This window comes from Zosterops lateralis (genome assembly GCF_965231275.1).
Source record: "Zosterops lateralis genome assembly, chromosome: 3".
Lineage (NCBI taxonomy): Eukaryota > Metazoa > Chordata > Aves > Passeriformes > Zosteropidae > Zosterops > Zosterops lateralis.
Genome location: NC_139764.1, coordinates 98,616,976 through 98,641,355, shown reverse-complemented (window position 1 = coordinate 98,641,355; position 24,380 = coordinate 98,616,976). Strand labels below are relative to the sequence as shown.

General features: G+C 42.8%; 1 protein-coding gene across 1 annotated transcript; it reads left to right on the top strand.

Moving 5' to 3' along the window:
• Window positions 1–1,471: 1,471 nt before the first annotated feature.
• On the top strand, window positions 1,472–24,078 carry YWHAQ (tyrosine 3-monooxygenase/tryptophan 5-monooxygenase activation protein theta). The gene is made up of 6 exons (XM_083856775.1): window positions 1,472–1,586; window positions 2,579–2,963; window positions 17,893–18,016; window positions 20,426–20,589; window positions 20,988–21,083; window positions 22,080–24,078. The coding sequence occupies exons 2-6, from the start codon at window positions 2,670–2,672 to the stop codon at window positions 22,137–22,139; spliced, it is 738 nt and encodes a 245-aa protein (XP_083712901.1). The 5' UTR covers window positions 1,472–1,586; window positions 2,579–2,669; the 3' UTR covers window positions 22,140–24,078.
• The last annotated feature ends 302 nt before the right edge of the window (window positions 24,079–24,380 follow it).

Here is a 24,380-nt window from a genome sequence, read left to right as displayed (position 1 = left end):
GAGGTAATTTCTGGGGGAGATCCAGAGCAGTTTCTGAGCTTCATTAAATTTGAAAAGGTTGTTATCGATAGGTCTATGGGGTTTTTTTAAATAAATGAATGTTTCTGAAACTCAAGTAACAAAGAAAAGTGTCTTGCTCCCAGCATAGCTCAAATTTCCACATACATAGTCCAAGTCCTAGTCCAAACACACACCAGGAGCATTATGAGTTGAGACAGTAACATCCTGAGGTTGATTCAGAGAATTCATCATCCCATCTGGATGCTGAAGTTCCTCAGTGTGACTATATTTGGTGATGCTGAAAGCAAAGGTGAGAAATCTCATCACTTCACACACAGACCTGGTAGTGCACAGACACTGGAGAACCTGAGCACGCCTGAGACCTGATACACCAGATGCTTTTGACCTGATTTTGTACGGCAAGACCAACACCACAGACCCACCGTGTCCTCAGCACAGCCCCTGAGGCTCGGGCAGCGTGAGGGCACACAGCCAGTGCACCCACCCGGCCAAGGCTCTGGGCCTGCCATGGCCACCGGGGCCTCGCCTTTACCCGGCCGGGGGTTAACGCTACTACCGTGTGCCACAGCACGGCCCGACCTCGAGAGAATTAACGTGAAATCAAGAGGATGAAAACAAGCAAATATGCTGATAGTTGCTAATGGAAAAGGCTGCCTTCCTCCGCCTGGGGCTCCGGAAACACGTACTGGGGAATTCGGGAATACGAGGCCCCGCAGTGCCGGTACAGACCCCGCCGGCCCCGGCACCTGCAGCGGCAGCGCCCGCACTGACTCGTCCGGCCCGCTGGGGAAGGGCCGTCCGGCCGCCCCCGGCCCTGCCCTGCCCTGCCCTGCCCTGCCCGCCCGAGCCGCCGCAGGGCCCGCCGGGCCGGGCCGGGCTCGCCGCCCGCTCCCGGGAGCTCCGCCCGCCGGCGCTGCGGGGAGCGCGGCCCGAGGGCGCGGCCGCCCGGGCGGAACAGCAGCAGCCGCGCTGCGGGCACCGCCTCGTCCCCTCGCTCCCGCCCCGCCGCCGGCGCGGGCACCGCCTCGGCCGGACCCTCCCACAGGAGCCCCGGGCCCCCTCCCGCCGCCTTCCTCGTCCCCCGTCCCTGGTCCCCGTTCCCGTTCCCCGGCTCCCTTCCCGTTCCCGTTCCAGTTCCCGTTCCCGGTCCCGGGTGCGGGCGGGGGGCAGCGCGAGGGAGGGGGCGGAAGGGGGGTGGGGGAGGGGGGGTTGTAGCGGCGTCACCATGGCGACAGTGACGTCACCCCACCCTGGATCTCATTGGAGGAAACCCCGTGGCCCCAGCCGCAGCCCACGGGCCCAGCCGAGCTCGCGCCCTGCCCGCGCTCGCCCCCGCGGCGGCGCGCTCCTCTCCGATTGGCCGGCGGTGCGCGGGGGGGCGGGGCCGGGCGCGCAGGCCGGGCCGCGATTGGCCGCGTGGGCGCGGGCCGCGCAGCGGGTCGTTGCGCGCGCCAACGCCCTTCAGCGCTGGCTCGGCCGAGACGGGAGCGGCTCTTTCTCTTCGCCACAGCCCCGAGCGCGGCACCGACCGGGTGCGGCCCGGCCCCACAGCCCGGCGGACCCAGGTGAGCGCGGGGCCGGGGCCGGCGGCGGGATGGGCCGCGCTCCGCTGCCTCCTCCCGCCGCGTCCTCCATTTTGTGATCGCGGCGTGGAGAGCTCGGCGGCCCCGGGGAGCGGGAGGTGCAGCCAGCGCCGCCATTTCGCACCCGCTGCCGCTTCCTCTTCCCGCCCCGTCGCCACGGGGACTCCGCCGGCCGCCCCCGCGCCCCCCGCTGGCCCAGGAGACGCGGCCGCTGAGCCCGAGACCGCACCCGCTGCCCTGTACCGGGAGCCGCGGGGCCCCCGCCGCGCCGAGGGTCGGATGGGCATCGGCCCGGGCAGAGGGAGGCCCGGCTCCGCCGCGGGGAGGAGAAGCGCCCAGGGCCCCCGCCCCGGCCCCGCGGCACCGGCCTCGCTCGCCCCCAGGGAGGCGGGTCCTGGAGGGGTTTAACCCCTGCCGTGTTTTCTGGGGCCGAGCTCATCTCGCTGCTTTTATTATGTGTTTTTTCCCGCCAGTCCCGGCATTCATGCCCGCCAGTCCCGGCGTTCGCCCGCAGGGCTGGTAGCACACGGAGGCAGGGATTTGGGCGAGGGCCCCAGGCTGGGTGGTAACCAGGAATCCTTCCACTAGTCCCTCTTAGAGGGCATATTAATGTGCTCACGTAGGGCACGAAGGAAGAGCGGCGTGATGACTTTTTTCTGATGGAAAACCAGCTATTTCCACTGCTTGGGCGGCAGGCTGCCGTCCCTTGGATAGCACCGACCCAGTGTGACTTCCTCGGTTGGGTTTCTAGGTCGTGGTTTCCCGAGGGGTGGGCCCTTGGGACGACTCCCCGTAGCCTTGCGTGGAAGGGCAGGATGTTGCAGTCCATCTCTCCAGGAGAGGTACCTGGAGATGGGGAAGGGAAGGCAAGGCTCCCAGTAATTCTCGTGTTTTGCTGGGTGGCGGTGGGTGCCGTAAGATCGCGCCTGGTGGTATTTATCCTGGCATCATGGTTACTGTCTTCTTTCTGTCAGGTTTTGAGGTGCATTCTCGTGTTGATAGTGTGACATCTCCGGCTTCTTCCGCTTCTGCTACTACACTGCTCTTGTCCCACTGCCAGCTACCATGGATAAGACCGAGTTGATCCAGAAAGCCAAGCTGGCTGAGCAAGCCGAGCGCTACGATGACATGGCCACCTGCATGAAGGCAGTGACGGAGCAGGGGGCCGAGCTGTCCAACGAGGAGCGCAACCTGCTCTCCGTGGCCTACAAGAACGTGGTGGGGGGGCGGCGCTCGGCCTGGAGGGTCATCTCCAGCATCGAGCAGAAGACAGACACCAGTGACAAGAAGATGCAGCTTATCAAGGACTATCGGGAGAAGGTGGAGTCTGAGCTCAGGTCCATCTGCACCACGGTGCTGGTAAGTGGGGACTTTGTTTTTTCTTATATTTTGTTTAAGGTAAAAAAATGCAGTATTTAAGTGTGCTGCTGTACTGGGGGAAGCGTTGGGAGCTTGGCTGGGACTTACTACATAGTGTGCTGGGGTAGGTGAAGTCAGTACAGTAACTTCTACAACCCTTATGTGGGTCATGAGGATGAGAAGAATCAACTGCACTATGCTATTGGCCCTATATGTGTAGAGGCATTTGAGATACTCAGTGTATTTTGAGTGTGAGGTAGGTGCATTTTCAGGTGAAGTGATCTGTATGCAGTATTCCAGGTAGTTGCAGAGATGCAGGGAATTTAGCCTCTGTGCTGTGGTTGGTAAACTTACCTATTTGTAAGATAAGCTGAGAGTGTGAAAACCCCTTTATTCACATCAGCTAATAACTTGCTAAAAACATTGAAGCCATATGTGCATTTTGTTTACTTCCTCATGAAGAAAAATATTCTCAGGGGGTCATCAGGAGACATTTTGAGGAATGTTTGAACATTTGACTTTACAAACTTGGACATCTGTATTGAAGGTGGGAAAGAGACGTGTAGAAATTGGCTTTGTTAGATGCAAGCTGACTTCTCAGGGTATCTTTGTGATGAATTTACAGTAATTATGGAGCAATGTAAAAGCTAAGGTGTGAAAACTGGAATGACACCCTAAGCATGCATCAAAGCCCAGAAGTCCATTTCTGTGGAAGCAGCAGAATTCCAGATGCTATTGATAAGAAAACTGTAGTGCACTGTAGTGGGAGCTCAAGACGTGTGTGCCAGCAGTGTGGAGGCTGCTGAACCCTGTTCTACATGATCAGGGAATTGTATCTGCCAGAAACTGCATGTGCATAATGCAGTAGTAATTCTGTGGCAGATAATCTTCAGTGGTTGATTTGCTCCTCGTAGTTACCTCTTTTTTTTTGGTGTCTAGTATTGCTAATGTGAGAACAGGAGGCAGCAAGTCTATAAGGAAATAAAAAACAATTTTGAGGTAAATTTATCCTACAGTGGTTTAGGAGATGTGAATTTACAGGTGACTGGTTTGGAAGTAACTGATTTTTCTTCTTGATTAAGTGTTCTGGCTCACGTACAAGGGAATGCTTTTTTGGATTGTGCTGAAAATACCTATATGCTTCCTTGTATGCTGCCACCTAGGTTTGTTCTTTCTTTCTAAATCAAAGTGACTTATCTTTTCTTGAAAATAATTTTCATATTTATTAGCTTTACAGATCAGTTGAGTTAATTCCTTAATGCATTTTAAGAGCCCGTGCCTTCCTCAAGAGCAAAGTCGTTTCTCCAGTTACATTGTATTGAAATTGTGAATCTTTCACCTTTGTGAAAATGATGGGAGTTCTGTACCTACTTCCTGTGACAAGAGTTTCACTAGAACCCTGTGTGATGATGTGCCAGCATTTGTGACACTCTTCCTTCTCTACTCAGTACCCCCACTTCAGAACTAACTTCTTGGCACCTCCATATAAAGCTCACTCTTCAGAATTCTTAATCTCCCTTTGCCCTTTTACCAAACCTAATACACAAAATCTCATCCTGGTTGTACCATTTTGACACGGAGCTCGTGGTTCCATAGGGAGAGGCAGTGAACCACTTCACACAGTGTCTCTGCTGAAGTTATTCCCCCTGTGATGGGGGCCAGCAGGTATTCTGGTGGCTGTGCCTGCACAGAGCTCTGGTGTAGGGAAGGCAGGCTCTTCCTGTGCTCTCTGGTCTGTCTCTGTTCTCAGCAATGGCCTCTTGGCACCGCTCCCCTTCCGGCCTGGAAGGCTGCAGGAAGTAGTGAAGACCAAAACCTGCAGCTGAGCTTTTCCTGTCCTGTCCTGACCTGCTGCAAAGATGTGCCTTCCTTTGGTGGGAGATGTTTGCTATCTACTGCAAACCTTCTTTTTTTTTATTCTTTCTTTGAGGGCCATGTGCAGTTCTTTTCTCTTCTGGTTCTCTCCCTTTCCTCCTCGATCTACCACTCCTGTGATCCATGAGTCAGCATGTGAGAGGTTGGAATTCACGATGAGCAGACCTTACAAAGGATGGGTTTCCTAAAGATGAGCCACACAATGGTTTTGGCTCCTCCTTTGAATGATCATTTCTTCTGTACTAGTTACTAGTACTATGGTAATGCCTTGTAGCTTTTTCAGATCTCTTCAGCTGAATCTCAGAGATGCTTTTTTAATTCTAGGAAGGCAGCTAAACTGTAACAACTGCTGGCAAGTAGTATGGAAAGGTTGCTTGTCATCTGGAGTATTTGGATTTAGCAAGGGTGGGTGTGTTGGGTGGAGTGTGACTGCTGTTAGTCATACTACTAACAGTTTTTTCAAAAGTTTTTTTTTAACTACTGATATGGCATATTTCTAAAATCTTCATTTAGAAATATTTGTGCTAGCTTTAAAAATACTGCTTTTTTTTTTTATTATTAAAATGTTAGGAACATGGAATCTGTAATTACTTTTTTCTCGCAAAAAATGCACCAAGCCAGATAAGTAAAGCATTGTTTCAGGTCATGGTTTGAGAACTTTTAATTCAATCAGCATTAGAATACAAACATTCAAAATTAGGTTGAAATATCTGTATATAGATACATACATAAAAATAAAGCTTTTACTGATTCTTTAACTGTCATTCTTTAACTGTCTGTCTTGCAGGTAGTCATGATCTGAATGCTTTTTAACTGTTAATTTTATGACTGGTCTTTCAGATGAGAGTAGCTCTTAACGGAGAAATGGTTTGGCTGTCAAACAACTTCCTCAAATGTTTATTTGAAGGGTTGACTAGGAGGTTTTGCTGAACTCCCCGTATTGATTGACTAATTCTTTGGTAATGTAGAGAATTAATGTTGAATCATCCCTTATGACTCATAGTTTAAAAACTGTTCTTGAAACTCTTTTCTCCTTGAACAAAGAAACAGGTTGGCAACTTAGTTTTTTTTCAAGATAAAGTTGAATTATGTTGTTTTATATACTCTGAGCACGAAGTTCATATTCCTTTCTGTTGAGTTGAGTGATTTCAAGACCAGCCCTAAATAATGTAGAAGGGGTGGATGCAGCAGCAACTTTCATATAATTAGTGAAATGATGTGGGAGACTTTGAAGATGGAATGTACTGTGTAAGATCTCCTTAATTGTATGGACACTCCACTGTTCAGTGACTTTAGGTTTTTTAAAAAGTTAACTTCTGAATTGGAACCTTGCTGGGGAAGCAGATTAAACTGGTGGTTTTTCTGAGAGCCTTGGTCCTTTTGCACAGCTATAACTTGTGTTGTGTTCAGGCTCCTTTGTTCTTTAGAGAGCAGTAAAGGCACGGGACGCAGCAGCCCTTGCCTGGAAGCACTCTCCACTTGCAGCTTGAGGGGTTTTGTGGGTGTTTGCCTGTGTTCAGTTTCTAGGTCTTGATGTGTTGGAGCTCTTCTTGGAGTAATAGAGATGAGATTTGATAACGATTTTTCCACAGTTTAAATCTTGATGAAGATGCAAAATCATTAGGGCTTGAAAACAACTGTATCTTGATGGTTACTTGTGTGTCTAGCTGAAACGTTCAAGTGTTTTTTTAATATTCTTTTAAAACTTTGTGTAGAAAAATTACATACCTGGTGCTTTTTAGTTGTTTCCCAACAACTGTTTTCAGTGTCCTCTGCAAACGTATTATTGTGTCAGGCCCATGTTGGCTTGTTTCTCTAGAAATGAGCAAGGGCATTGTGAACTTTTAGAAATGAAGGAACAGTTGCATTGCTTGTGCTGCTTATTCTTTTTGCCACCCTGTGGCAGTGCCTGCAATGAAATAGTTTTGAGCTGTAAGGTGTGTATTGTCTGTATTTTTACTGTCTTAAAGCTGATAGGATGCTTTGATTTTCTGTGAGATTGCACTGTTAATTGTTGAAAGCATGTATTGGTGTGTTGCTCTTGCCAGCTCCCCTTTCCTTCCTTCCTTCCTCCCTCCCCCCCAAGGTTGCAATGTTGTTCCTACTGCTGCTTCACATAATTAAGAAACAATAAAAGCTAATAAAAATGAGTAAAAAAAAATCTGTCCACTTCTGATTATTATCCATTTTGTAGTTCTAGTTCTAAAGGTAGTCACTTAAAATGAGTAGAACAAAAATTCCCATGCTAGAAAGGTGATGTTCAGAGCAGTTTGTTTCGACAGCACAAGTTCAGAGGTCCCTTGAAAGTGAAGTTGGCATTTTCTTATAGTAGTAAATAGATTCCTCATGCCAGCTAAAATATCTGATGTCTGATGATGGGTAACTTTGACCATAGTCTTGTTTCTTCCCTAGTGTTACCTTTGGCCTACAGAAAAATAAAGTCTTTGAGGTTTTTATTGCACATGCAGAAATTTGTAAGATTCAGTAGGTATCAGCCACATGCTGCTATGTAAACAATTTACTGAAATTTCCTGTCTTGTGAATTCTTTGTCTCTGTGTTCCTATTGTACAGACAGAGTTGGTACAGAAATATATGTGGTGTAGAGGTGAAACCCAGTAAAAGGGTAATGCATACAGGCTTTTGATGGCACGGTGCAGGATCTAGTTTTATTTTGAAGGTCAGGCATGCTAATCACTTAATATTACATTTGAACTTAAATTAGTTGTCCCAGGCCTGGTTGGGACAGTGTTCCAAGTATTACTTTTTTTAACCTTTTTTGAGTTAAAGCAACTGTTCTTCTTAAGTGACTGACTAAAAGGAAAGGCTACTTCATGAAAGTCAGGTTGGGAATGTTACTTCTTGGCAAGTCCAGAATTGTGGAGTGAATGTGAATTGAACCAATAGTTTGGAATAAATCATCTTTTTTTATTAAAAGTAATTGGTAGAGAGAGAGAGATTTTTCCTTTGTGTTCTTAGCACAATTTCTAGCAATCATCAACATGTTTGTGATAAGAATTGTGGAACTTAATGGGTTTAGTTTAGTAATTTTTTTAGTTTAACATGCTTGAAACTTAGATCTGAACTTGGCTTAGTCATAGTTTTACCTTCTCTTACCTTCTGTGTCATCTCAGTAGAATCTGCTGCTGGAATCCTCCCTCGCTCTTGTGCAAAGAAAACTTAATCATTTCTGAGATGGGACTGATCGTTGCAGAAACAAAGAATGCACTGAGGTGTTAGAGAGTCCACCCAGAAATAGTTCAAGGAATTCTGATGGTAGCTGAAGCCTCCATCCCATGCAGTCATTGCTTACTGCCCCCTCCGCTTACAGCAGAATGCTGTCTAGAATTATTCAATTTCTTGGAGGACATTTACTGCTTTGGTGGTCTTGAGAAAGTAGGATGTGCTCACTAGATCAAACTGGACAACAAAACCACAAATTCTGTTTTTCTGCTAATGCAGTGAAGCTTTTAACAGATTTTGTAAATCACTGTCACACTTAACCTGCTAGACAGTTGCCTCACAGGCATTTCTACTACCTTGGATACTGATGTGATAGGTGCCTTTCTGAAGTAAAACACAGAAGACTGTATGTAAGAGAGAGAACTTGATGAGGAAAGAACACACTTGAGTTTGAAGGTTTGAACACACTTGATTTCTTTATCATGGCACAAATTGGGGTTGTTTAGCACAGTATTAAAGGAGTAGATTGTGCCAGGTTTTGTACAGGTACTGCCGTTTGGTATTCTGATTTCATTAATGGGGATGCCTGATTTTCAGAGGAAGATAATGAGGAAAACAGCAGAGGAAGGGCTGGTGTGTGGATATGCTTTGTAAGTTTGGTAGGTGAAGGTGCACACTTGATTAATCAGTGTTTTCATATTTAGCTTTATGCTCTTGCCCGTGGAGAATGAGGGGCCAGGTGCCCCTCATTGTTACTTGTGGTTGTGCTTTCTTACTGCCAATAAACTTGAAGCCAATTTTGTCACAAACGTAAGGTAAATAATAACTATTCTTGAGCTCTGCATTTGTGGCACTTAGTATAGCTCCACCAAGTTTATTGGAGGAGTATTTACAAGTTCCTCCTCACCCTTTCTGCATGCCAGGAAGCTGGAACCAACATCAGAACACTTGAGCTGTGCATACTGCTGATTTGTAAGCTTGTCATTTGCTAATCCATGCTCTGGATATATTATATCTGAATATATAACAGTGCCTGGTTTGTGTGAGCTGGCTGCTTAGGCAGCAAAACAGTTTGATTGCTGCATTTCACATCTTGTGGCCTGTGCACCCACCAAAACATCTGATGTCAAGATCTAAGAACTGATTTTGCTTGTACCTTTCTCTAAATTTGTTGAAGTAATCAAGGGTTCGTAATATTGATAAAGGTTTATTACTTGCTCTATTACTCTTTAGTCTCTCCATTCATTTATGTGATCCATTCAGTGAAGTAGTGAGGAGTAGTGTTCAGCTCTGCAAACAGAAGAATTTGCATTTGCTTTAATAATAACCACTTTTCTAAATACACCATATACACTCTTACCTGATTGACAGCCACCTCATTCCTGGATAAAATTTCCAGAAATTTTTGTTCTGACATTGAATACATTTTGCAAAATTCTTGTAAGCAGAATTTGGTTTTATAAAAGTAGGTAGCAGGGCCTTAGCAAAGAGTCATGGCTCACTTTCTGTAAGATGTTGTAACCAGATTATCTGAAATACTGACTTCAGTTTTTCTGACCTAAGGTTAGATTTCATTGCTGTAGGTTGTCTCATTTGGGGAATAACAAATTACTGGCACACTTCTAATAGATTGAGTGAAATAATATATTGCTGGGTTTCCTTCAGGATAAAGTTGGATGATGCAAAAGGCTCTTCCAAGCTACACTATGCAATGAGAAAAAAGTGCATCTGTTGTGTTACCATTTGGAGTTTCAGTCATCCCAAGCCTCTGATCGTGGGCTCCCAAAGAGAGAGGAGAACTAAAGCAAGACAAGTGAGTTCTTTGAGTAAGGGCCAATGTACCTTAACACCACACAACTTCTGTGTGCTGTTGTTCCTCTTGAGCCCTGTTAGTCTGGATATACCTCAGTCAGTCATTTAATCTTACCTTGGGCCTTCTGTAGCTGCAGAGCATAGAAGTGTTTTTAAATGAAAATTTAGGCTTTTTTGTCTGATTCTGTGATATTATGCAATATCACGAATGGATGCTGAAAGAAATTTTTAGATGGCCAGGATTCTGAAGAGAAGGATTTGGTGTCTAAAATGTGTGTTTGCTAAGAGAAGAGCACTTGGAAGTATTTTGAGGAATTAGAAATATGTAAAACGCAGTCATGGAAGAATGTTAGAATCAATCTGAGATAAATATGTCAGGTACCAAGAAATTTTTCCTGAAAGCTTTTGGCTGTGTTGTATAGCCACTAATTCATCAAAAATTTATGGTTTTTGAAAAGAGAAATGATTTCTTATCTTTAAAATGCTCATTTCTACATTTGATAGGGGGAAACTGGAAAACTTTAGGCTCTCCCATAAAAACATAAATAATTCCCTGACTTTCACTGGATTGTTCCTTTTGTCTGAAAATCTGTAGAAAGGAGAACTTGCATTTCCATACACTTTTAGTTCCTGGCTTACATAGTTCTCTGGGGACCACAGAACTTCCTAACTTGAGGAGAAGTATAAGCAGTGAGTGTAAATTCTAGACTAAATTAATCTCAACTCCAGGTGGGAATAGTGTGGGCAGACGTGCTGCAGCTCAGGCTTCCAGTGCATTTGTTAAGTGGGATTCCAGATATTTCATTCAAGGCCAATCCTAAGTATTGGCTGCCAGTTTTTAAAACTATATAGACAAAGACATGGAACCAAATGGAAAAGATGAATTAGGTCACCCTCTCCGTTTTCATGTCAGGTATATTTTTCTCTGCTTTCAACAGTGCTTTGTCAGGTCATCTTAAGGCCATGCCATTACTGGAAAGGTGCACACATATTTTCCTCAATACATAAACTGAAACACTGGAAAGGTCTCTATGAAAATCACTTAATGTTCTCCCAAAAGGAGTTGATGCTTAGAGCTTGACTCCTGAAGGATGAAGAACTCAGTTCAGCTGAAATACACTGTTGAAAGTAAAGTGATCTTACTGTTGCAGCAGGGGACTCTCCCTTTCCTGTCAAGAAAACAACTGCTGAACGTTAAAAAACACCGAGGTTTCAGTGAGTCATACTGTGGACTTTGGAATGACTGATTCTACTTGAAATAGTCAAGAAGTCTTAAATACCACTCTGCTAGATGATTAAAACAGGCAGTCATTTGTGAGCAGAAGCCTTATTGAAAGGTCTCAGCCCACACCAATCAACTGTGCTGTCAGAGACGTTGGAATATTTGATTCGTTTAAATTCATATTTAAGTTATGTTAGGCGATTATGTTGGTCTGAGCTGCCTCACCAAATTTAGCTTTGCTTTTTGACTGCAGTTAGGGTGGAAACCATTCTCTCTATGCTGCTTCTGGGTCTTTTTTTCTCGTATTTGGTCTGGATGGACCATCAAAAGTACTTGAGACTGAATAATTTTTCCAAATATTTTGCATGCTGCAGCCCTGGCTGAATTTATGTGTCCTCACACACTTCGTGGTGTTCCTGTGAGATGCAAGCTGCTTGTCTAGATGGGTCTCTGATGTTGAATCCATGTTTCAGGGTGGTGAGTTAACTTGCTAAAAGAGGTATTGACATGCACTATGTGCTTGTCCATAATTTTAAGAAACCTTGTCTCAAAATAGGTTTATTTTGAAACAGTTTCTTCGCTTGCATGCCATTTTTTGGTTCTGTGGGGTTTGGCTAATTAGTGTGTAGTACAGCATTAAGTCATCAGTTACTTGCTGTTACCCAGGTATTGTCTGTTCTCCTGGTGAGCTTCAGTGCTCCTTAATAAACAAAACAAAAAACCCAAAAGCACCTAAAGCTCAAAATAGAGAACATCCAGTGTCAGTTCAAAAAATGAAGAAGCATCTAGGAAACAACAATAAAACTCAGTCTAATTCCTGTAAAACCTGTGAAAAATTGGTTCTCTGTAGAATGACAGCACCTCCTCTGCTGGCAGGTCTGAGAACACTTGGACAGCTAAGAGCTGCTGAGCAGAAGTTCAACTTGGTTTCTTTTTTTCTTTTTCTTCTTTCTTTTTTTCCATACAGCTGAACTTTTTCCTTTATGTGGTGAGGAGGGATATATTTTTTTTTGATATTATAAGCATTGATATTTATGAGTTTGTTCTTCTGTCAAAAAAATACTACTGTAGGATTTTTTTTTCTCTAGATGTTTTTTGTGTCATATGAGTTCAAGCCAGGTGAAGGACATTGCTTTAAATTACTAAAACCTGCAAATACCAATTACTTCACACAAACTGTTAGGATGTTCACTTTTAAAAATAGCTTTTAAAATTAGATTCCCAGAAGATGGAGATGGTGCTGAACTAAGGTGTTTTAAACAACTTGAAGAAAGATATATGGGCTTAAGGTGCCAAGGGTATTGCTGAAACAGTCTGACTTGAAAAATCAAACTTTATCTAATGTGAACTTCATTCAGAAAATTCTGTGCTAGCCGTTTAGAACATTGACACACTCCTCCCTGCTAAATACCATGCAGCAGCTTAACTTATGGGACAGACTTTTGGAGAGCATTGCTGTTTCTGATTGTTGCTTTTACATTGACTTTTTTCCTTCTAGTGGAACAAAATTAATGATAAATTGTACTCAGTGAGAAATGCAAATGGCAATGTAGATCAGTCTTTTAATAGCATAACATTAAATAACTTCGTGCTGGTGATGTGACCCAAACGTGTCATAGGTGTTGACATCTGAGTGATAGTGTCATGGTAAATGTTTTGGGTTACTTGAGTTTACCACATTGAGAACTTCTGTAGGTACCTGCTGTCACATGGCACATGCTGTCTTTAGCCTGCTTTGAAAATTGGCCACAAACTATTTGTGATGAGTAGATAATCTCTGGAGCTGACCTGGTTCATGTTCATCCTCTGGTATTGAATGGTGAGTTGTGAAGAATATGTCCACTAGCCAGTGGTGTTGGAATATATGAGGAGACTTACACTCAGGTATTTGCTACTCTTAGTGAAGTCTAATTCTAAATGGCACAACTGATGAAGGAAGCTAAAAGGTCAGTTTGGTATTCAGGATGGGGTTTTTTTCCGAATTTATCTTTGCTGTTGAGATTTTTTATAGCTGGATATGTGGGAAGAGAGAACAGCACAGAGCAGATTGCAGTGGTATTTTTCTGCCACTTGAACCTACCCTGTAGTTAAACAGTATAGCAAGTATTTAGTGTACACTGTGGTTGAACTTAATATCTCAATCAGGCTTGCCTTTTAAAATAGGCTTAGATGGAGAAAGAGTGGTGGGACTTTCTGTTTTGCTGTCAGCTTTTTCTGGGAGCTGTTGCCCTGAAAAGAGGTAACAGAAAGCATATGTGGAGTGGGACTGGAGCATGAATTGCAGGGGAGGTGTGCCAGGGTGTTGTAAGGAGAGGTTGGCGGGATGCACACGCCACAAATAATTATTAAGGAGCTCTGTCTTCAGGGAGCTGCTTTGTGTCACACATGCCTTCAAGTAAAGTATGGCTGACATTCCTTCAGGGCTTGCTTTTCATAAAGCTGAAAAATCGGGGAAGTGATGAGAGCAGATACACTGACTTAGTATTTCTGGCTCAGGTTATTGCAGTGGTCAGTGAGTACCGTGTGTTCAACCCTTCAACCTACTTAAACAGAGGGGAAAGGAGACTGGGAGGATACTTATGTAGTTGGGAAAGAACAGGAGTAGAATGGAGAAGGATCCAAAAAGGCAATTGAAATGTAATTTTTATTTGGCATGTAGAGGAATATGTTTACCAATGGAGAGAGAAAGAAAAAATTCAGCTTTCAGGGAGAAGTATCTCGCTGCCAGGCTCCCAGGCTGCTCCCTATGGCTTCTTCAGACCTCTTCTAGGGAGTGTTAGCCCTTTGTTGCTGGCCTCTTTATAATAAATGAGCCTCTCCCTGTAGGAGGGGAAAAGAATATCATATATGAGAATATGATGCTGTTAGAATGACAAGAGCATTAGCACACTGCAAAGGTAGAAATAAATAGAGATGGGTGAGCAACTCTTAGGAAAAGTGGAGTGAGAATCTTGTCATGCTCTAGGAGGACCAGCAGGCTGCTTGAGTGCAATATATCAGGGTGGGGGAAGCAGCTGCCAACCACACTGCGAACCTATTGTAATGCAACTGCAGTGAGACACAAAGGGCTGAGGATAGAGCTTTGATTCCTGCATCTTCATACTGCTCCTGGTTCTGGGAGTCACCCCCTTGAGGGCAGATCAGCGGCTCCGACATTGTGGCTTTCATGGAGCTTCTGGGGCATGTTTCGTGTTGCAGAGCACATAGCTGCTGGTTTTTCAAGGCTTGGTTTAGGTGGTGATGGGAAGAGCTGCAGTTCTCAAGTGATGGTGGCAGCTGTATTTTAATACACAAAAGGGATGGGCACATTGACTGTATGTGAGCATGGATGGCAGTCCACTGTATTGCCGTACTTCATCCCAGAGTTGTACCTCTGGCAGTGTTTGTCTCTCCCTAGGTAAAATCACAAAAACTTGTGGCTCCCTGTGACTGCTTCATCTCTTTGCCTGCCTGTAGTCATTTTACTTAATATCAGCTGATGTTTAAAATAAGGATTCTTGGCTAATTTCTGTCTGCTGGAAAGGTAAAAAAGTCCAGGTGGAGAAAGATGAGAAAACAGATGCAGGAAATCGTGATATTTCTGACTCACAACAGTGTAAATAATTTGGCTTACTGTGCTGTCTGCTCTCACTACCCCACCAATATTTTGTCTGTGAGAGGGAGGGTAAAATGCTTCCAAGAAATGATATCCTAAGATGAATGGCTCATGAAGCACACCAAATACATTATTGATTTGAAAGATTAACATGTGGCCTGATAATCAGCTTCACTCAGAGTCTGTTTGAATTCCATTCTGACCTACGTGATTCATAAATGAGATCTTGTTCCATTTAAGGCTATTAAAAAACCAAACTGAATATGTAAAGTCTGGAATGAGGATGTTCCACCCGAGCTGAAGGAAGAGGCACAGGTCTCTTCTCTACTTGTGTTCTGTAAGCATTAGGAGGCCCTCAAGATGAACTGGGAGTGGGAGCTGCTGGGCTGCTCAGCGTCTCCACCTGAGAACTGCCTAGGAAATAACCCACTCTGTGCTGTCTGAAAAACTGCAGCTCATTCTCAGTATCACTTTTTCTCTCAGTTTCTCAGAAGTTTGGGCAGAGCCTCTGGTTATCTGATCTGCATAATGAAGGCAGCACTTTAAGGATGCACTGACACACAGGCCACAGTGGTAGGGCTGGCATGGCAAAATCCTTTCATGCTCCTGGGAGAAGTGTGTGGCCTACCCCATCTGGGGGGAAGGAAAAGTGGGCACTGATGCTCTGGGGATGCAGCTTTTAGATTAGACTTAAATCAACCACGCTCAAGCTTTCCTGTAAACGTTCTCTACTGTGCATTGGATTCCAGGGGTTAAGTATTTTTCAGCCATAATCAAGCCAGATCAGCTCTAGTGCTAGAGATGCCTCCAAAGAAAGAATTTTGTAATAAAATGGGTAATACTTCTTGTGTGCTAAGTATACAGTAAATTTCTATGTTTTGGAAAACATAAAAGAAAAATGCCTGATTGTTCCCTTGTTGATGTAGTTGTAACATCTTGAAAGTTTTATTTCAGCATTTAAAAGATGAATCAAAAATATGGTTTTGTGAAATACCTGGTTTAAAATGCCATACAGTATCTTCACTGCTTGTCTGGTCAGTGCTCCTTAGACTGTGGCACAGTTAACCCAAGCACATGGATAAATCACATCTCTGCCACTTAATGCAGTCCCAGCTGTAGGATGGCTTTTAGAGGCTGGTGGTAGCACTTCAAACATTACAGATTTATGGAACCTTTCTAAACCACAGGTGTGTTATGTGTCACATTTCATCAGTCTGGGCAGTTTCTTGTAAAATAAAACTCAAATGTTAGACTTGAGGTTACTTCATTGTTGTCTCTGAGACTCTGGAACTGGTTTGTGTCATGTTGCACTTTTATGGCTCATGTGGACTTTGTCACATGAGAAAAGCAGCAGGAAAACATCAAGCCAAAATGTGAAGTTTTTTTCTTTGCAGAAATTTGTAGAGTGGGAATAACTCATTCTAATATGGAATGATTCATGCATAATAACAGCATTAATATGGTGTTGTATTACCCATCTGCCTCCTACCTTTTAACTCTTGTTTTGAAACAGACCTAAGGTTTTGCTTACACCAGTGAGCTGTACTGTTCTATTGTTTGCTCAAGCCCCTGCATACTTGACTGTGTTAAACTGCTACACAGATTCCTCACTTATGCCCTTGCCAAATAGCCAGTATGTAGGCTGTGGCAGTGGTTTTATAGCCCTACAGAAACTCCTAAAAATGTCTGTCTCTGGTTTGGTAGGTGCAGGGGTATGTCAGGAGTGCTATCATCTTACCTTCCTGCTGTTTTCTCTGGGGTGATATCAAGGGCAGCTGTGGCTCTGTACTTCCCTTACTGCCTCGGGGGGGGGATCTCTGAGGGAGCTTCTCTGGGCACTGCAGGGTACATCCACAGGACACATACAGTTGGGATGCAAAAATGCTTTTTTAACCCAATTGGAAGTACCCTACTACAAGTGTTGGTTTAAAATAGTTGCTGAAACCTCAAATGGACTTGGAATGAGTAAATGCTCCGAACTGGACTGCTCTGTTTCCATTGATCATTAAAGGAAGTAATAATGGTATGGTGGTGTGCATAGGGAGTAGGTTTGTGTCTAAAATTAGCTTGTTTTGATTATAGTGCTCTAGTACCCAATTAAAGTGCTAAGGATTTTTGTGCAGAAAGCTAACAGTTCCTTGAATATTTCCTTTGTAGCTGCTTCATGAATTTGGATACATGTTCCTGTAACAAAAATCTTAACTAGCCAGCTGCAAGCTTTGTGGAAACTTTCTGCTCCTTTTACAACATGTTTACTTTGCAAATAAGTAAATGAAGATCTTTATCACTTACATTCCTACTGTGAAGTTTCTCTGAATATTGGAGGGTTTCCTTGAGTGTATGTGAACTCATTTGCATCTTTTGTCAACTCTGGAGAACATGAGTAGTTGTAGTAGTGAGTTGGGTGAGATCTCTGGAGTTGAGGCACAAGGTCAGTCAAAAGCTGCTCTGCTGGTCAGTTCTCTGAGCTACCCTGTTTTCCAAGGGAAAGTCCTGTACCTCTTCTTTCTTCACCCCATCTGAGGATGACTTGCAGTCTTTGAGAGAGACTTAACTTCTCTTGCTGGAGGCTTGCAAACCTTTCCTTGTCCTGGTTATCAGGTAGGGGAGCTGTGAACAGGGGGAGTGATTTTTACAGCAGCTCAGGGCATGCTGGAGAGCACTACAGCTCCTTCCATTCTGGGAATGGCAAGGCAGATATGAGGGATGCCTCCCTGCTGTGCTGGAGCCAGCTGTTCCCCCAGAGCCTTGTGAGGAGCTGGTGCAGTTCACTGAGGTTGGCTGCTTCTGGATGGGTTTGAAACCTTGACTCCCTGTGGTAGGTGGGCTGGAGATTTCTGATCATGAGTCTCATAAATACAATTCATGCAAAAAAAAAAGTATCTTTGAAGCTTTCTGTGTTGTGTTTTGCTTTTCCAGGAAAAGCTTACTCATTTGCAATGTGTTTGAAATGATAAATGCACATCCTGAAACTAAACTTGACCCTGAAACTGTACACCAGTAAGCCTTTCCTTGTTACTTGCAGTCTGATTGGCCAGTTGTCCGTTCATCTTCATGTATTCTCTGGTTTTGTGCCTATACTCAGTTTGTTGAAATAAATGTGCATCTATCTAAAATGCCTTAAGACTCTGTTTAGCCTTGCAGCAAACATTTGAGTCCATCCAAACTTCTGGGAGAGAAGCAGATTGAACTTAGTTGCAGTAGTGGTTGCACTATGTCAGCTTGTGTTTTGTTGTTGTTTCAGGAGCTCTTGGACAAATATTTAATAGCTAATGCAACTAATCCAGAGAGCAAGGTATTCTACCTGAAGATGAAGGGAGACTACTTCCGATACCTTGCTGAGGTTGCCTGTGGTGATGACAGAAAACGTGAGTATCTTGGGTCTTTCACAGCTCTGGTGCAGGGGTGAGGGGCCAGGAAATGAAATAAAGACTCCAAATTCACAGGAGTTAGCTGTGTTTCAGTCAGAAATCTCCAGTTTTCATACAGACAGAGAGCAAAACTCTGACTAGCACTTAAGTATCCCAGGCAACTTTAGATGGTGTTCCTGTCATCTACCCTAAATTTCTGAATAGTTGCTCCATAATGCTTATTCACATCTTCTGGAAAACAATGTAGGTGAAGCTATTGTGATATATTTAATGTTGCTTGTTTGTAATTCTTTGCTAAAATAAAGTTGGTTGCAAAACACTGTAACGTTTTGTGCTCCATGGTAGAGTCCTGTTGATCTGTAAATTTTAACCATTTCACTGTGAAGCAGACTTCATTATAGTCACCTGTGTTGATAAAGAAGCTACAAAATGACTAGGTCAATACTCTAGCCAAAAAGCGTGAGCTGTACTCTAGAATGATTGATTTTAATGGGAATAATGCTGTTCCCTGAAATTTTAGTTTGCCCTTTTGGATGCAGCAGGAAAGGCCTGGAAACTGCCACTTGATACTGGGCATCCTGGGGCTGTAGACCTTTCCTAGAAGTTAGAACAGGTGCATAGGTAGTTGTAAGTACCTCAGGAACCTCTTTGGAGGAAGATTTTAACTCAGTATTGAGTAAATGTATTGAAATAATTAATAAAACTGACTTGCAAGGTGCCTAGATAGTGTCGTGATGTTAAAAACTCTTGGTATGGCATAAGCCAGTGATTTATTTCTACATTAGAAACTAAAATAAGTTGTGCAGTAATGCTGTGACACAGGAGAGGGACTGCTGGAGTGTGTGGATGCTGCAGTGACATCCCCTGGGGTTGGGCACAGCAGGGGCTGACAGTGCTCAGCCCTGAAACCGATTGCAGCGCACGGTGGGAGGACGGGGCTGGTTGTCACTCCAGTAAAGGCTTTGTTAGTCTCCCTCTGTTGTAGGAGTATTCAAGTTGAAAGATGAAGACATACAGAATGGAGTAAAAGTCTTTGCATTAATGTGTTGAATTCAGAAATTCTTAACCCTTAATCTGATTCAAGTAGCAACAGCCAGTCCAAGGGTAGTAGAGAAAACTTGCCTTTGGCTTTCACAAAGGTCATCTGATTTATACTTTGTCTCAAGCAACAGCTACAAATCTGGGCTTGTCCAAGCACAGAAATGCCACCTCCTCTTGGCTAATTGACTGCAGTTAAATGCCACACATGCTGATAGAGGATACAGTGCAAGAGAGATTGATAGAACCTCGTTAACAGATCTTGCTGGGCTTCAGCGCTGAAGTTAGTTTATGTGTATCACCATGCAAACTTTTCTGCTTAATTTCTTGCAAACTTCAATACTTTAAGGTTTTCTGATGATCCACCATGAAGCATCTGTTTATTTTCTCAGCTTCTCTCATATATTTTATGTACTTACAAGCTAATTTATCTCCTGGATTTGCTAGCTTTTTGCCTTCGTTCACCTGTTCTCAACAAATGGATAATCCTTTAGCACTTATTGTTGTGTGAATACTGGAGAATCCAAATCTATCTTGATACTCTTCAATACCTATTAGATTTTACTTACCAAGCCCTTTTACCAGCATTTGCTAGAGCAGTGCCAGTACTAGCTAGCTTCCTCACAGTGCTGTATCTTGAGCTCTGACAATGACCTTTCTTTACCTGCAGTCTCCTTGCATTCTGCAGCATGTTTAGGGCAGCTGTTAGCCCTTTAGTTGTCTATCAGAAGTGAATCTGGAAGACACTATAGGTAGCACTCCTGAAGTACTCTCTGACCTGGTAACCTCTTTTCTCTGTGGTGTTTGTCCCAGTTATTTTGGGCACAACATTGAGGCTTTTTATCTTGACCTGTCTACAGGCAGTTTTTGGAGGCAAACCTTCAGTTTTTCTGGAACGTGCTGTACATGCCTTCCAGATTGCCTCAAGAAATTGGGCCTTCTTTACTCTGCACACGTAACTTGCATGAACATGTCCATCCTGTGCAAGGAATGAAGTAGGATTCTGTAGAAAAAGTAATGCACAAATGATTTTTCCTCCTCCCCACCTAATTCTCCCACTGTTTCAACCACTGAAGCAATTCAGTAGTCTTGGATGCTTGTGTTTACCAGGTTCTGTGTGTTTATCTTCTCATGAATACCTTTGCTCTGTAGTAGCTTAGTTTGCTCCCTGTATTTTGTCAGTGAGGCAGCTGTACTTAAGATGGTTGTACAATCATTACTTTGGTTACAGTAAGTGCAGTGTTTTCCTAAGAAGAGTCTTACATACAGCGCTGTTCACTCTCTTACTAAGGGAGTGGTTTAGGTAGAAATATCTTTAAAAAAATTTTAACAAACCCAAACCCACTTTTGTTTGTCATTCTTTTACAGAAACAATAGAAAACTCACAGGGAGCTTATCAGGAGGCATTTGATATCAGCAAGAAGGAGATGCAGCCAACACATCCGATTCGCTTGGGTCTAGCTCTTAACTTCTCTGTATTTTATTATGAGATTCTCAACAATCCTGAGCTTGCCTGCACACTGGCAAAGACAGTAAGTCCACTTTTTTTTTTTTTTTTTATTTTTTTTTTTATTTTTTTTCCAGTATGCCTGCAGGGAAACTAGTAAAGAGTTTATGCTTAAAACTGTATTAATTATTACTTCCTAGAGTTTGTGAAGGAAATGATCCTATTTAAAGTTTCTGGGTTCCTAGCTCATATTGTTAATGGGATTGAAGGGGTACAGGCAGGCTGTATTTACAATGTGACTTAATTTTTCTACAGCATTGCAACTTTTTATTACGTCTTTAGTATGGTTTTGTTTCAAATAGAGTGGGTCATTAACTTCCGATGTTGCTTGTTTTTTTTAAAGCTACCTTTTCTGATAGGTTTGGTTTCTGCTTCCTTAATGATCAGTTAATAGAAAGGCTAAAGATGGTTTAATTATTCCAGGCGTTTGATGAGGCAATTGCAGAACTTGATACACTGAACGAAGACTCATACAAAGACAGTACTCTCATCATGCAGTTGCTTAGAGACAACCTAACAGTAAGTTGCTTTTTTCTGTATTATCTGATTCTGTTCCCCAGGTGTTTGCTTAGACTGAATCTGTGATGGAAAAAAAGCGCTTATTTTGCTCTAGTGCAACGCACAATATTGACTTGGGTTGTTTACTTAGGATACCTTTTCATAACTTAGTTTGGATGTTGCATAAGCTGATGTCCAACTTCATCTGTGTAATCTGGAATAACATCTTGGTTAGCTCATATTCTTCCTGGTATGATTGATTGGTAGAGGGGAGAAGGGGTGTTCAGCCCAACCTAATGTATAAGATAGGACAAAGAATTAAAGCAATCATCTCTGATCTGTCAGGGAATCTTAACCAAACTTTTTTGATGACTACCTCAAAACAAAGTTTCCCCTGGTGTACATCCAGTGTAGCTTGCTTTATTTGTCATCCTGATTTTCCTTCAAAAGCTCTGAAATTTCAATGTACTAAGAATAAAATCAGTTTGTTTATGTTCTTCTTTTAATGATTAACCATTTAAGAAAAGTGCCTTATGGAACAATTAAGTTGCATTAAAGCTGCAAGAACATTTATTATTTTGCAATACTCCTTCAGTAGAAGTGGCTGTTGTTAGAATGCTTAACTTTGATAACCAAAGTGGCAATCGACACTTGCAGGATCCAGACTGCTGCATTTGAAATGGAAGTTTCCTGTGGAGCTGCTTTTGAGGCTGTTGAATGGCCTGGGATGGATGGCACAGCTCACTCTTAAGCATAAGAGCTGGAGCCATTGAGAACATGTTTGCCCTGCCTTTCTGCCTGAGGGGAAAAGCTCATTGTGCCCAGTGCAAGGGGAGCTCTGTCCAGTTACCTCTCCCAGCAAGTATTGGAAGCCAGGGTTGTGCTGTGCCATGCACTGGTACTTTGTGGGCATCCTTGAATCTGATTCATTATCATTTCTTTAGAGTTAGTAGTTGTCCCTTTTTGGAATTCAAGCTGCACTTCCGAAAGCTGACACTGTTTTTCTGTTCTTTCTAGTTATGGACATCAGACAGTGCAGGAGAAGAATGTGATGCTGCAGAAGGTGCAGAAAACTAAACTGCACGTGGGGCGTCATTCTCCCTTTCCTTCTCAAGAAACCTTTTTACACGTCTCCATTCCTTATAGCTCCACTTGGATTTCCTATAGCAAAGAAAACCCATCCATGTGTATGGAAATCAATTTATAGTCCTTTCACACTGCAGCTTTGGGAAAACTCCATTCCTTGATTTGTGTTTGTCCTGGCCTTCCTGGTGTGCGGTTACTGCTGTAGAAAAGTATTAATAGCTTCATTTCATATAAACATAAGTAACTTCCAAACACTTATGTAGCGGACTAAAGTGTACCTGGTATTTAAAAACAAATCTGAACCAGTTCCTGCCAGTTGACTGTGTTTTGTATTACAGTAAGATATGAAAATGTAGTTAATTGCAACTAAAGAGTGTTCCACATAGCATTTAATTCTCCACATTCCCTTCTTATTCTGCAGGGTTTCCTTTCCATAATTGACTTTCACATGCTACTGTGTATTCGTTTCAGTAGGAATATGAAAGTTCTGGGCCAGATCAAGTTGAGCATTTAAAGTTTGGAAAACCACAAATTGAGTTGCTTCCCGCATCATGTAATACAGAAGCTTGTGTGTTCAAAAACAGGGGCTTCTCTTAATCTTCAGTTGCTGCTGTTTAAGTTGATATCCCTTCCCAATAAAAGTTCACTTACACTCCTGCCTTTGTAGTTCTGGTATTCACTTTACTATGTATTAGAAGCAGCATGTTACTGCTGGAGTACAGGCAGTGCTTTTTGGCAGACTAAAGTGCATGTCATTTCTTAATACACTGGAATGGGAAAACCAATTGAAGTTCACATGTCCAAGTATAAAATTTAGTACTTTTCCATGCAGGTTTGTGCACATGTGAGAAGGTGTCAAGTTTGTCCAGTGATTGTTAGAGAGTTTGGACCACTATTGTGTGTTGCTAATCATTGATTGTAGTCCCAAAAAAGCCTTGTGAAAATGTTATGCCCTCTGTAACAGCAAAATAACATTAAATAAAATTACATTTTATAAACCACCTACTGTTGACTTGTAACAATTCCATATAATAACTTAAGGGCTGAACTTAAAAAAGTAAGTATCTTATGCTGGAAAGGTCTTTCTCAAAATTACTGCATACTTCTTGAAAGTCTGCTTTTAAATGAACTTTTAAAAAAAAACCACTCCAGATAACTTGTCATAGTTAATCTGACATGTGGACTTCTTAATAACTTAATCTACTAGAGGAAATGGATTCACCTTAGTAATGAACTAAGAAAAGATAGCCAATGTTTTGATAGTCTTTCCTGGCTTGCAAATATTCTCATCTAAATGATGCAAATTTTTTTGTAATCTATTGGAATTCTCTGCTGTGTTCTCTTGTTGTGTTTTCCTGATGGATCTCATTACAGTGTTCCAGCTACATGCTTAGTAATGCAGAGCAATTTATCTTGCTCTAGAAGGTTAGTTTGTGTGCTGCTACATCATGATCTGCTTTCTTTTGTTCTTAGACTACATGTAGTAGTATTGTTTTCCCTCATTTTTGGAGTTTTTTGTAACAATATGTTGCTCTGCTTTTTTCTTTTCCCTCTGGGTCCCTTAGGAATTTTTTTTCCTTAAATCTCTACCTCTTACTTTCCCATGTTGGTGGGTTTTTGAAAATATTTAACTCTTGGTAGTGTTGTGGCTGGACAAGAAATCACATTACGAAGGAGGATATATATTACTAGTCCTTGAAAGCTTCTGGTGGTATATCTTCCACCTTCCATATTTTTATTCATTCTTTGAGTGTGCACAATGAGTGTTCCTATAATAAAACTGTTCAGATTCTGTGCTTCAATTGACATGCATTACTCTAAAAAAAAAATTGTATCAATTCCATTTTCTTCATGCAGTCACTTTGAATTGCTGTCAAAGTATTGTGTGGATTGTGTGGCAGGACTCTACATAAACTCATATGCTTCTTAATCGGTGTTTTGGTTTTGTAATTTCCCCTCACCCACACATTTCTTACTGATCCTTTATTTGTTTCATAAACGTTTTAGCTCCTAAGTGCTGCCATCCTCTAGTAAAGCTGTTTGGGTACTGACATGTAGCAGTCAGCTTTTATCTGCTCATTTAAGGGTTTGCTTGCTTTACTGTCTTCTGGTTGCTGTCTTAGCTTGCACTGCATTGTCAGCTAACACTGTTCTCTTGTTTCCTTTCTTTTGCACCTTGTTGAGAGAGTTGTCAGTTTTCGTTACAGGAACAGCAGCTGGTCCTTGTATCTA